The sequence below is a fragment of the Dryobates pubescens genome, chromosome 11, assembly GCF_014839835.1.
Source record: "Dryobates pubescens isolate bDryPub1 chromosome 11, bDryPub1.pri, whole genome shotgun sequence".
Taxonomy (NCBI): domain Eukaryota; kingdom Metazoa; phylum Chordata; class Aves; order Piciformes; family Picidae; genus Dryobates; species Dryobates pubescens.
Genome location: NC_071622.1, coordinates 9,770,908 through 9,784,610, shown reverse-complemented (window position 1 = coordinate 9,784,610; position 13,703 = coordinate 9,770,908). Strand labels below are relative to the sequence as shown.

At 53.2% G+C, this 13,703-nt stretch overlaps 1 protein-coding gene across 1 annotated transcript; it reads right to left on the bottom strand.

Annotated features, from left to right (window-relative positions):
* Positions 1-7,748: 7,748 nt before the first annotated feature.
* Positions 7,749-9,185, bottom strand: LOC128897540 (LIM homeobox transcription factor 1-alpha-like). The gene is made up of 3 exons (XM_054165252.1): positions 8,948-9,185; positions 8,522-8,637; positions 7,749-7,949 (listed from the first exon to the last, which is right to left on the bottom strand). The coding sequence occupies exons 2-3, from the start codon at positions 8,595-8,597 to the stop codon at positions 7,759-7,761; spliced, it is 267 nt and encodes an 88-aa protein (XP_054021227.1). The 5' UTR covers positions 8,598-8,637; positions 8,948-9,185; the 3' UTR covers positions 7,749-7,758.
* Positions 9,186-13,703: the final 4,518 nt, after the last annotated feature.

Genomic DNA, 13,703 nt, shown 5'->3' with positions numbered 1-13,703 from the left:
AAAGGGATTTGTTCCGCTGTCAAGGACAGAAAGCTCTCCCCAAGAGCTGCGTTAGGAACTGAAGTCTACAAGGGAAGGAGAGGAGTAGGGAGTGGCAAGAGACAATATATGGATAACAGCGATGGGGAGACAGCTGGGAAGGATCAACGCTGAGTCCTGATGGGCTTGCAAAGCATGAGTACCGGCTGAGGAAGCCTCCTCCAGTGTGCTCTGCCCCTCAAGGCATTTCCCCCAAGGAGAGCAGGATGTCTCCATGCAGGGTGAACCTTTCATCTGCAGTTGTGGAACCCCAGTGACCTTTGGACAAGGGGAAGCATCGCTGCCTGCCGGGACACACCAGGATACAGAGAGTGGTTCTCCTATAAATTCATGCCTTAATCCTACCGGTTTGTGCTGGTACCTCTGTAACACAAGCTCAGTCACCTTTGGTCAGAGATAGCCAAGGCAGAAAACAAAGGCAGGCACAACACAGAATTTAGGGAAATCAGGGCAGAGAGACTGATAATTAATTCTCAACACCTAAACTGACCTAGAAAGATGCTCAAAGCACTTATGATGATGAATGAAATCTTTTTGTAGCTAGATTCATATTTCCATCTCTATTTCATGGGTGAAGGAGCCAAGTCTCAGCTCTTTCTCTTGCATGCAACTGTGGCCCGTTATATCCAGGCCAGGCAACATTGCAGGAGACCTGAACCCAAACCAGAATCGTATTCACAGGCACAGGAAACGTTCTGCCTGCAAGCACACAGTGCAATTTGAGAAAATAAATACTTTGCATTGAACACAACACCCCTGTACTGAGAAACACACACACAATCCTCCTGAAAACCCAGATCTTTGTGGGAGGAAAGACTATTTCCAGATATCCAGCTTATAAAGCATGAAGCACCTGAAGGATCCCTGAAGACAAGCTGAAGAAATCAGTTTTTTTATATTAAGATTGCAACAAAACAGATAAGCAAGAAGGCAGAGACATCTGACAGGAAAACCCCCAAGTAAATAGCAGCTGGTGCCCCCTGTACCCCTGTTGCCAGTGCAGCCCTGGCACGGCACCGCTCAGCCTGCCCCATGCCTTTTGCAAAAGCTTCAGGGTCTGGCTGTCTGTAAATATTTGGGGTGGGAAGCCAGGGATTATAGAAGCCCTCTCCTGGGCAACCAAGGTTTGATGATCTTAGAAACAACAACCCCCCAAACCTCAAACGGAGCTGCAGTGAGATGCCTGCCAGTTTCACAGAGAGGCACAGGACAACCTGGGTGCATCCATTGCTCCTGAGGACCAACAGCCCCAGGAGAAGACAGCCAGGGACCAGCTGTCTGTCCAGGCAGAAGTACGGAGGAATAAATCTGAAGCTATAGGCTTGTGTAACCACGGCTGTAGGCTTCCTCACATCTCTGCGCAGCGCTGGCTGTGTCAGGGAACACCATTGTACCCCACCCCCCCTTCTGAAATCTCTTACAAACACACAGAAATTCAAATTTCTTATGAAAACACATTGGGGGGGGGGGGATATTTGGGGTCAACCTTAGTATTTCATCTTAATAAAACCCAAATATTTTATCCCTGCTACTACTCTGTTATAGAGGAGATGCTTGATTAAATCGCAGAGGCAGAGTTCTCCAGCCCAGGCCTCCTGTGTTTGTGCCAGTGTCCTCTTTCTGTGCTTCTATCTGCAGAGGGCACAAGCCAGAGACAAAAAGGAATACAAAGAGACAAAGAGCATCTTGAGAAGAAAACTATTCAGGACATGAGATGTACTGTGTAACCCCCTTGGCTGCACACCATAGGGTTCACTAGAAGTGGGTAACAGTTATTCTAAACCCAAACCTGATTCAAACCACTGGGGTTTTCACTGCCTCAATCAGAAGCAGGACTTGCATCTTTTTGAGCAGAAGAGAAGGCTAACCCTCATTCCCAAAGCCCTCTTTCTGCCCCTCTAAGTTATAGGGTGTTTTGATGTCCCCCCAGTCAAACCCTGGAGTGAGCATGCAGGATCAGAGTCATAAACTGCCGTGGGTTTTGTGTATGTTGAGGCCACCCCACTGCTGCCATGGGGACAGGGAGAGCCGGCAGAGGTCAGCTTTCCTGGCAGCACATGCAGGCACCAGCAAATCCTGCCCATGTACTGGCCAGCTAATACCCAAACCCACCCTCTCTAAAACCAGCTGGGATTGACCACAGCATTGGGTTCAGACCCTGCCAGAGAGCTCTCCGAGGAAGGACTTAGCAATAAACCAAATTGAGGGCTGTCTTAAATCCATGGCTCGGCAAATCCCTCCCAGTGCCTGGCGGCTGTGAGCAGGTGAAGAACCGGCAAGACAAGGGCTGGAGAAGACCCCAGCTGTCTCTCCAGCTGGTGGAGACCAAATTCTCATCAAACTGAAACAAACCCCCCTTTCTTCCCTCAGCCTATTTCTTTTTGGTGCCTTCATCAAGATTGCAAAATCTGAAGCAATCTTCTCAGCTCCAAGTGCCTTGTCAGGGGTGAGAAAGTAAAAGAATAAAAAGTAATAATCATTGCAGATCCCAGATAAGGTGAGAGACAGCATGGAGGGTCCCAAGGATGCTCAGGTCCCAGCTCTGCCAGCGTCAACCTGCAGCCTCCGGGGTGCCACTGCCAGTGAGCAGGAGAAAGTGACCCCAAAGCCACCCCTCTCCCCACCATGGAAGGACAGATGATGAGTATATTCAGCTGCCTCGCTCCAAAGCTGCCAAATGTCGCTCCCTTCCAGGCCCTTCCATGAAGCGTTAATTGTAAGACACAAATCTAATTAAGGGCAGGGGGAAGGGGCAAGAAGCCAAATCTCTCCTCCAGTCCCTTTGGAAAGGGGGAGCCCCACAAGCAGCATACAGGAGGATGGTGGGTGGCAGAGGTAGGGACAAGACATATTTTGCTTTCCTCAGGTTTCCAGCTTGGATCCCACAGCAGCCTCCATAATGTCCCTCTCATCACCACATCTCACTGCTTCCCTGCCCCAGTGACACAACAAAGCAAATCAATACCGGGACCAGCCCCTGGTCCAAGCCCAGCTGTACCTACCAGCAGAACCCTGGTGAGGATGAGACAAATTTGGCTACCCCCAGAGTCATGCTTATCCCAGCCTGCAAAGAGTCAGCATGTTTCCTCCGGGAGCCGGGGGAAAGGGAGTGAGGAGAGAGAGTGTTTTTCTAGGAAAGACAGTGTGCTGGGTGGAGATGGAAAGCAAGCAAGAAAGATGGGAAGCACCCAAAAAGAAGGTTAGGGAGTGGAAAAAGACCAGCAAGAGGGACAGCATGCTGCAGAGCTGCTTTGTGCTCTCCTATTCCTTCCAGGCCAGACTGATCCCTCTATCCCTGGTCAAATGGAGGAGCCCCAATTAGCACCGGCATCTCCATATGATTTCCTCTATAGGAAGGAAAAAGTACCTCTGGAGGTTACACCACACATTAGCTGGGGTGACCCATGGCTCTCTGGGTAGACTGTTCTCTCCCATCAACTACGAAAGGAGCAAAAAGTGCCATTTGTCCAGGTGGGAGAAGGTAAAGGATCGCAAAAGGCCAGCACATAGTCCCCAGACCATAGGAAGTCTCCAGCCAGTGGGACCAAGCTGCCCTAAAGGGTCCAGCATCAACATCAACTTATTCATTGAATCCGTTTGGGATTATTCCCTTCACAACCCTTCTGGGCCAGGGAAGCAGTGCCATGGCATGCAGCTAACTGTGCAATTACATTCATTACCCACATTAAGCAAGATAAACAACCACCATGCTTCAGCCCTCTTCCCCCTCTCTCCTCTACAGCAGCAGCTGCCAGACAGGCAAGAGAAGGCTGTGCTTCCCCAAGCCAGGCAGATCCCACCTTCCCCTTGAGCAGAGGCAGCCACACACCACTGGGAACACACTGCTGGGGGACTCAGGTTCATCTCCTGTAGGAAGGTGTTTGGTGCAGCTCTAAAACCCAACAGCATTGTGTTTCTTTGCACGCATTTTCTTTTTGCATGTTCAGAGGTTGGAAGGAATTTTTTGTTTCCTTCACAACTGGATGTGCCTTCTCATTTTAATTCGTGGAGGAGAAGGTGGAGGCACCCACACAACCCCATGACTCCAGGACCAGGGGATTTCGGAGCCAGGCAGGGGGAACTTTGTGATGATGGCGCAGAAGCTGGCAAGGGCACAGAGCCATCAGGCCGTGCGAAGACAGGACAAGCATCACACAACTGCCTCCCTCGGCCGGGGAGCCCGGCACGGCAGTGGCCCCTCCACTGCTGGGGCCCACATGCCAGGCCTGCTCTGAGATGTGCTGGCCATCTGCTCCTGCCAGCCGGGGCTGGGGCTGAGGCTGGGGCTCTGTGCCGTGGCTGGGGATGTGCCAAGCTGTCCCGCCGTCGCCACGCTCCCCAGCTGCGCCCCCCCGTCACAACCACACCACTGTCAGCGCTCCCGGTCCCCAGAACTGGCCAGCAGGGTTTCTGCACACTGTTGGCATTGCCCACAGCAGGGCTTCAGGACAGAGATGTCCCCACAGGACCAGGTCCTCCCTATGGCTCCGGCTCTGCTTGGCCCGTGCAAACCCACAATGAAACACATCTGGGTGAGTGGAGCTCAGCTATTCCCATTCTTATGTGGATTTTAGGGTTCCAGGGCAACCCTGCTCTTCCCACAGCTTCCAGCACTTCTCCACATTTAAGGCCAGGTTTGACATTGTCCCAGTTCAAGTCTGCCACCACAAAAGCCCATTCCCCGGTAACTAACGCAGAGGCCCCAAAGCCAAGGCACATCCCCAGGGCTGCTCTGCAGTCAGGGAGCCGGCCAGGGCGAAGCCTGAACCTTGTCATAGTTGAGACTTATCAGGTTTGGACTAGCGCCGGGGGCTGCCGCGGGATTCAGGATGTTCTGTAACAAACGTCCTCTGCCCCAAATAGATACCGTCCCAGGGGCACTGGCTTGAGCAGTCCCTCCCCAGGAGTGTTCCCCTCCAGCTCTGGGGAAACTGGTCCAAGAGCGATCCCTCAGCCCCCCAAACCTCCACCCTGCATTGCTGCTCAAACTGCCCATGGGTCCTGTGCTGTGGCCCTGGGTACCCCAAAGAGATGCTGAGACACACAATCTTTAATCAATTCTTCTCCAGGTCCTCTCCCAAGGTCTTCCTCTTTATGAAAGACAAAGAGATGCAAAACATGTATTTTAATAAGTGATTCCTCAATTTCTAGAGTCCGGCAAGTCAGATGCTTGCTTAAAACTGTCCGTAACACTTTCCATGAGTACATTTATAACTAAAGACAAAACTCTGCCATCTCTCACTCTGTCGTTAACCCTCTGCAGCCTTGTTACAAACAGAGCTCAAACTGAGCGCAGAGAGAGGTGGCACTTACTGCACTTACTCATCTCTGGTAAAACAGCTCCAGCAATCCCTTCTTTCTTTAAAAAACAACAACAAACCAAACCACCAGCACCACGGCACTGACATCCTAGGATGCCAAGGGCTTCCCTGGCACTCTCAGCCCTGGAGTTTTACACGCAGAGACCCCAGTCCTCCTACCTAAGGAGAGGGAGCCCAGTTCCACTGGCATGACTGCCGGTATCATGGGGAGGATCGGCTGCTTTACACCATCGACGCTTTACAACATCGTGATGCTTGAGGAGCATCAGTCACCCGCGATAATTAACCAGCTATCAAGATAATTAGCTCAGTCGAGGAGCAGTGGCTCTTCCCCTGTGCGTTTCATGCGGAAAGCCCCGTTAACCAGCATCAGCACCGCAGTGGAGGCAGGCACAGTGCTTCTCCCCTCAGGGAAATTGCTCAGCCCAAACAGTGAACGGGCAGTTTAAGGGGGGAAAAAAGAGGGATTTTTGTTAAATGCAGAGTCATATGTAAAACTCAACAGAGCCCAAAGGGAACAGCTCTTTGGGTCTCTGCTCCTTATCCTTGCCATCCCCAGGTAAGGAGTTGCAGCAACCAGCACGGCAGAGTTCCTCCGGGAGGGATAGAGAAAGCAGGGACATGGACCCAAACCCTAAATTAAATTCAGGGGGACATCAGTGTGACAGCAAAGGACAGGAGGGTGCAGGAGAGGAAGAGAACAGCAGGAATTGAGGGCTGAAACCCTCACACCTCGGGGAGATTGCATGCTGCAGAGCCCACACCCCAGCTCAGGCAGAAGTCATCAACCCAAATGCAGCTGGGAAATAAGCAGATAAATGGTGCCGCTGACAGAGCCCAGGAAATATTTGGACATTTCTTTTTTCATTGTCCTCATCCATCCCAACAGTGATATGGGCACAGGAAGAGGCTAAGTGCAGCACCAATTTCATTCACGGCCAGGAGACTCTCCAAGAAGAAGGTTTCAAGTTGGAGCCAGCTTCCAGAACCCATAAGCTGCAGTGAAATGCGCAGAGAAGCTGCAAGCTGGAAAGGCATTTCTGTGTTAATGCTCGCCCCAACTTCCCCTTAACGCTCCAAACAGAGACAGAGAACGCGAACTAAATTGTATGGGAAACGTATGGGAACTGGTAGCCAAATTTCTGGAGACAAACAAGCAGCACACCCAACCTAGACAAGGTTTTGCCTCAGGAACCCCGAGCCGCGCCGCGACTCTCTCCTTTCCACTGCCGCAGCAGCTAATTCTTCCGCTCTTTCGTAAACATTCGAAAACAAGGTCACGCGCACAAATTCTGCTTTCAATTTGCTTTGTATCCATAGTGATTGAACTCAGCCCCACGATACGAGATTTAAAGGAGAAAAAAAAAAAACAACATTAAAAAATAAAGATATTCAAAAACAAACAAACTTGAAGAAGGCCTGCAGCAGGGCTAGCCCCCGGCACACTCTCGGCCCACTGGAGGCCGCGGACAAGAACATCACCGACAACTGTTTTCTCGTATAGAGAGCGACCTGGGAATTAAATAATGGGGCTCCAGCAGCCGTGCTATTACCATAGTGAGGGATCTGGCCCCCTATCTACATCCTCCTCAAGAAACAACCACCCCAGAGGCAAGAAAAATTTAACGGTTCCGAAAGCCGGCTGAGGAGCAGAGTCCTGCAGGGCTGGCAAGAGTGGGATGAGCAGGACAAAACGAAAGCAGCTGCGGGAGAGAAAGCACTCACCAACCTTCTCCCCATTCCCACTGGAAAGGTCTTTCTTTAAAAAAAGAAAAACAGTTTTCTCAGTGTCTTTTCTCCTCCAGCCCCACATTTGCCAAAGAGGAAGCATCGGGGCTTGAAACTTTAACCACCTACATCCAAATTTCCTGCTCCATCACAGCCCCAGGCACCAGCAAAGCCTCTGGTGTGTGACAGCAAACATTCCAAATTTAGTAGGGCCTTCCCCGGTTTCTGCCGAGTGCCTCCATTTCACCATCTGATTGGGGGAGTAATACCATTGCCCTGTCTATGGGGATATCAGGAAAATCACTCTATCTAGGACCGGGTCAGTAGGATATAACATTCCTCCTGCAGATGCTCAGCAGCAAAATGAAGCCAGAGAAGATGGGAAAAATGTTTCACTCCATCCCTCTCCAACCCTGGGAGTCTCACAGGCTCATGACAAAAGGCTCCTAAATTCCCAAGGCACAAACTGAGTGCAACAAAACACCTCAGAAAGGGGAGAACGAGGTGCAAGAGAGCTGTAAGGAAGAGGCACAATTCACCATGCAGTGCAATAAGGCTGGGACACACAGGGAAGCGAGGAGACCCTGAGCTTCTGGTCTTATGGCAGGGTGCTAAACTTGATGGGCGAGGGGAGCAGAGTAAGAAGGGCTCACCGGGGGCAGAGGGTCACCTACTTCTCATAGTCCAGCTTGCAGTAGAGTTTCTTGTCGCGGTAGAAGCAAGTGGTCTGCAGGGGCTCCTTGCAGGACGCACACTGAACGCACTGTTCATGCCACAGGCTGTCGTTGAGACGCAGCAGGAACCGGTCCGAAATGACTCGCTGGCACCCTTCGCACACCGACCTGGGGGTCGCGGCTCTGCCTGCCGGGAAGGAGTCGGGTACAGGGGTGGGTGGAGGGAGAGGCAGGCAAGGAGACGGAGCAGGCAAGGGATGGAGAGAGGATCCCACTGCTCTCGCTTCCCCCACGCAAGCTGGTGGGTCAGAAGGGGCCGGGATGGTGTTTGGTGCTGCTCCGCGGCCTGGGGGACACCTGTGCCTTAGGGGAGCCCTGTGAAAGGTACATCGCCCCCAATTTCGTTCCTCTTGGAAAGGCGGCGGCAGAGGCGCAGCTCGGAGAGAGCGCGATTGTGTGAAACCAATATTAAAACGAAGAAAAATAAAATAAAATAAATCCTTTGTCGTTCAATACGAAGAAAAGGCCTTCGTTGCACTGTGGGATGGTGGGGACACACAATTTAATACAACTGCGGAACGAAACGGGAGTGCGAAAGGTGAGGGCTGGGGGCACTCCTTGGGCAAAGGGAGCGGCTGGTGACGGGCAGAAACGAGCCGGGAGGAAAAGCTGCCGCCGGGCCCCCTCAGCATCCCCTGTGCCCATCTCTCGGAGCTCGGTATACTGTGCCCCGCCCTGGGAGGGGAACCCCCGACTTACCCAGCAGGGAGGAGAAGGGAGCCGCGGGGTCCAGGGCACTCTGTAAACTCTCCTCCATCTTCAGCCCGTCCAGCATGGTGGGGAGCCGGGCTGGGCGAAGGGGCCGCGCCGCCCGCCTGCCAACACAGCCCGGCCCCGCCGCGCTCAGTCCGGCCGCCGGCCTCGCCGCCCGAGGATGGGGCTTCCCCGCCCCGGCGCCCCCCCGTTCTCCAGCGCACCCCACTGCCCTCCTCCCTCCCTGCAGCCGACCAAGAGAAACCCCCGCCCCAGACCCCCCGCTTCGGCTTCGCAGCCGCTGCCCCAAACGGGTTCTCCATGTCCCACCAGCCCCGCGGCCCCGAGGTGGGGAGCGGCCGGTCCCGGGTTTCCCCGAGGCAGCGGAGCAGGAGGATGCGGGGCTGCCGTCGGCGGAGCTCGGCCGCTTACCTGGGGCGGCCGGGGCGATGCCTTCCTGCGGGGAACCGGCGGGAGATGCGTCCGCAGCCAGCGCTTCAGGGGGGTCCTGCGGCAGTTGTTGCCTCCCCGGTTTGGCCTCCCCCAGAAGTGCCCGGGCTGGGGAGCGAGCCGCGGCCCCGTGGACGACTCTGGAGCGGAGCGCACCGACCTGCGGAGAAGCGCCCGTCCGACTGCTGCCAAGGCACATTTCCTGGAGCTGATACCTCCCTGCCCGACCCCCACCCCCTGCCCTCCCCTCTCCACCCCACTCGAAATAAGTTTCCACCCCGCTCTCCTGCTTAGCTGCAGGCACCGGCCCCGCCACGCCTCGAGGGGCCGGCGGCCCTTCCTGGCTCCGGGGGGCACGGCCGGGCCGCCCCGCAGGCAGCGGGACAGCCACGGCTTCGCTCCGTTCCCTGCCTCTTGCTTTTTCCTCGTTTTCTTAGACAGCAACGAAAAAGAAGAAAAACAGAAAGGGGGGGAAAAAAAGGGAAGGGGGGGGGGGGAGGTAGAGGGCGGTGCCCCGCCAACACAACTATCCGTGTAGCGAAACCGGCTGGAAATCAGCTCTCCTGTCCCAGGAGAAGCCCAAGATGGGAGTTTTTAGGGAAAGCTGGTCCCCGGCCCGGGGTGGGATGCGTTCCTCGGCGCTGCTCATCGCCTCGGGTGCCTCGCTCCCGCCTTTCGGCAGCATTTAAGGAAAATAAGTGCTGGAAGGAGAGGGAGGCGGCGAGGGGGGGGGAAACAGACGGAAAGCTGCCCCGGAGGGCTGGTCGCCGCTGATCGCTGCGGGCGCCGCTGCGGGCGCCGCTCCCGCTCCGCCAAACCGCAGCAGATTCGGGGAAAGAAAGATCACTCCCGGCTGTGGAAGCTAGAACTTGGAGACTTCTCGAAGCCTCGACGATTTCCCATCCTGCCTGGTAGGGTTCTCTGTTTTTTCGGGGAGTTTCACGGGCCCCGCAGACCCGGAGCCACCGGCCGCGGCTATGTACCTGCCGGAGCAGCCTGGGCAGGGGAGCCGCGGCTTCCCCCGGCACGGTGAAGGGCTGGGTGGCCCCTCTCCGGCTGACAGGGGACAAACGGCTGCAGGGCTTCGAGGGACCCACCCCAGGCCAGTGGATGATGGGGAAGTTTTTAGGGGCCTCACCTCCTGTGCTCATCGGTGACCTTGGCACCAGGGGCAGGAGTGCTCCCAGTCTCTTCATGGGGCATCCTCACCACTAAGTGATCCTCACACCCAGATGACAAGGGTGGTGCAGTGACCAGGGTCATCTCCTTTGGAAGCTCATAGGAAGGAGAAAGGCCCCAAAGGCTATCACGGGTGGATGACCACCCTGCCAAAATCCCACAGGAGAGGGAAATGGGGGCCTGGGACAGCCCCACTGTATCCCAGTAGTACACTGGGAGCTTGGGCACAAAGCCATCAGTATCAGCACATAGGTGAAACAGCTCTGATCCCTTACATCCAAGAAGTCTGAGCTGTAGCTGCGGCAGGGAGGCAGTGGCCTCTGATGCCTCTGTCTTTTTGTCTCCTGAAGGTCTCAAGCTGCTCCAGCCAAGTTTCTGGGTAGCCAGGTCAGAGCCACCTTGCCAAACATCAACCCAGCAAAAAACTGCAGCATGACACATCCATCAGCTCCCACATAGATCACAGGTAATGGAGCACACTCAGCCTTAGGCAAAGGATGGTCACCAGGTGAACCAGTAAAATACACAAGAAATGAACTCCAAAAGCACACCTTCATCTCAGGCAACCTTACAAAGGATGGGGAGTCAGCTCACTGCAGTTTCTGGAGGACAGGGCTTCTGTAATTGGTTCACTTAGGGTTGAATTAGGTGCAGCAGAGCACAGCATTAGCAGCTGAAGAGAATTAAACCAGAGGAGAAGCAGGACTAGGCTTTTTCCTTTTAGCTCTAGGGTCTGCTGGCAGCCAGGTCTTACAAAAGCTGGATGGTCAGCAATAAACAGAAACTGCCTACCAAATTGATATACATACAGCGCTGGAGAGGGGCATCTCCACAGCCATCTCCCTGCTGGTCAATAGAGATGCCTAGCTTTCATCTTTTGTGCAAAGGAGCTTGAGCGGACCAGCAGATCCCCACCACTCACAGATGAAAGGAGACCAACAGCACTCAGCTCCAAGGGCAGGTAGCCACAATCACAGCAGCAGACATGGCTCCAGACACCAGGGAGCCCAATTCCTTCTCTAATATCACCTTAACTCTGCCCAGCAAATCAGATGCAGAACCATGCAAGACTAGGGAGGGATGGCCCCAGAAGCAGGCACGCAGGAGACCAAGGAAGACCATGGTTATGAGTTTTGCTTCTTTATGCATGCTTCAGCCACCTCTTTTGGGAGAGCAGTCACTGCACCAGCTAAGCAGCATCATCAGGATGCCTTTAATACCTGAAACCAACTTAACACAGCAAAGCCCTACCCACCACCCAGAAACATTTCTCCCACACCACACAGCCCTCTTTATAGAGACATTTTCTCCTTCCTGCCACCCTCACAGCCCTTTATAGGCATCAGCTGCTGCTCACCCAGCTGGGCTGGCCAGACTTGGTGGGAGGGGCAAATCAGAAACCAGCTCACAGCCCTGTCGAGTACCTCTGGGATTTTTCTTCCTCTACCTCCAAAATTACCCAAAGCAACACTCTCTTGGGTAGAGATAATTGCACAGAGGGCATAGGGAGAGACATAACAGATGTGGGGTGGCAGCCACTGTCCTTGCAGAGGTAGAGGCCTGTTCTTGTCCACTAATGCTGACAACCCCCTGAAGATCCACCAGGGTTTCTCTACATCATGCTTCCCACCACAACGTGCTCTTCCATGAAATAAAAGCTGTCATCTTGGGGATCCTCTTGAACATAAGGATGACTATGAACCAGCTATGTGCCCTTGTGGTCAAGAAGGCAAATGGCATCCTGGGATGTATTAGAAGGGGTGTGGTCAGAAAAATTCTCCTCCCTCTCTGTTCTACCCTGGTAAGACCGCATCTGGAATATTGTGTCCAGTTCTGGGCTCCTCAGTTCAAGAAGGACCTTAGGGATCTGCTTGAAAGAGTCCAGCACAGAGCCACAAAGATGATGAAGGGAGTGGAAAATCTCCCTTGTGAGGAAAGGCTGAGGGAGCTGGGTCTCCTTAGTTTGGAGGAGACTGAGGGGGGACCTCATTCATGTTTATAAAGATGTGAAGGGTGAGTGTTGGGAGGTCAGAGACAGGATCTTCTCAGTGAAGTCCAATGGCAGGACAGGGGGCAATGGGTGCGAGCTGAAGCATGGGAGGTTCCACATGAACATAAGGAAAAACTTTTTCACTGTGAGAGTGACAAAACACTGGAACATGCTGCCCAGAGAGGTTGTGGGGTCTCCTTTTCTGGATACTTTCAAAACCAGCCTGGATGAATTCCTGTTTGACCTGCTCTAGGTGATCCTGCTCTGGCAGGGGGGGGTTGGACTTGTATGATCTTTCAAGGTCCCTTCCAGCCCCTAACCTTCTGTGATTCTGTGATCCTCTGAAAGATGATATGCACACTGCTTCCCATTGCCACCATTAGCTCTGGGGAGCCTCACATGCCTCCTCATTAGTGTAATTCCTCCTCTTCCCTGTGCCTTCTGGTGCTCCATGAGGTACCAACTCATCACAGCCTCCCCAGCTCCCTGCATGGACCTTTGATGGGACAGCAGAGTGCTGGGTGGAATAGAAAAGGGACAAGCAAAGACATCAGGCAGCAAAGAGAGCATCTCAGGGGAGCTTAGGTGTGCTGGTGAAGTTGGTCCAAGGCCCATCCCAGACAAGGAAACCTCAAAGAAAGGCCATTGGTGGTGGCACTCAATTCAGAGTCACACCATCAGTGTCTGAAAGTCATTTCAGGCCTATAGGATATGTCATTGAACTCGTCAGGAAGCCCAGAGCTGAACTGAATGCAAACATGCTTAAATATTTACATCTTGGGATTTGTTTGGTTGGGTTTTGTTTGGGGGTTTTTGTTGTTGTTTTGGGGGTTTTGTTTTGTCTTGTTTCACTCCCAATCCAGAGCTGCTGTTGTTGCACTCCAGCAGAGACTAAAGCAGCCACCACAGAACCCAAATGAAAACAGGCTAAGGAAACACACCAGCCTGGTTTCTGTGTGAGAAACCAATCCAGCTTAGCACAAGCAACGGAGTTTAAAGGGTTTTTCATTTTCCAAGGTCCTCATCATAAGTGGCCAAATCCACAAGTTTTTGAAGTCCCCTCCATGGGGCACTACAGAGTGAGCACCTCAGAACTGATAAATGCTTTGAAATGTTTGGGCCTGTGCACTCCAAACTTGCATGTGGTGGGAGGGTCCTGCTGGTAATTATAAGAAAGCTCTAGAGGTGTGGTGCATGGTGGGAAAGAGAACATGACACTACCTTGCACCAGTTACTGCAGAGGAAAAATGTCAGAGCTTAATCTGAGGCTGTGAGGATTTTCATGGGGAAACCAATAACTAGATCTTCAGACAAAGTAGTGGCAAGACCAAGCAATTGCAATTTAGCAAGAGCAAAATTCGGAGTAGATAGGAGGAACCACATTTCAGTAGCTGGACTCTGTTACGTTCTCACTGTTACACCTGAAAAGTGACTGATGCCTGGATTTTGAAGGCACCACCATGACATTGTCTGCAAGGAAAAATGCCACCTAGGAAGGGACTTCAGTATTTCTTGATTTTTGAGCTCTTCAAGAGTTATTTTTGAAGTTGTTGTGCACACTGTAACTCC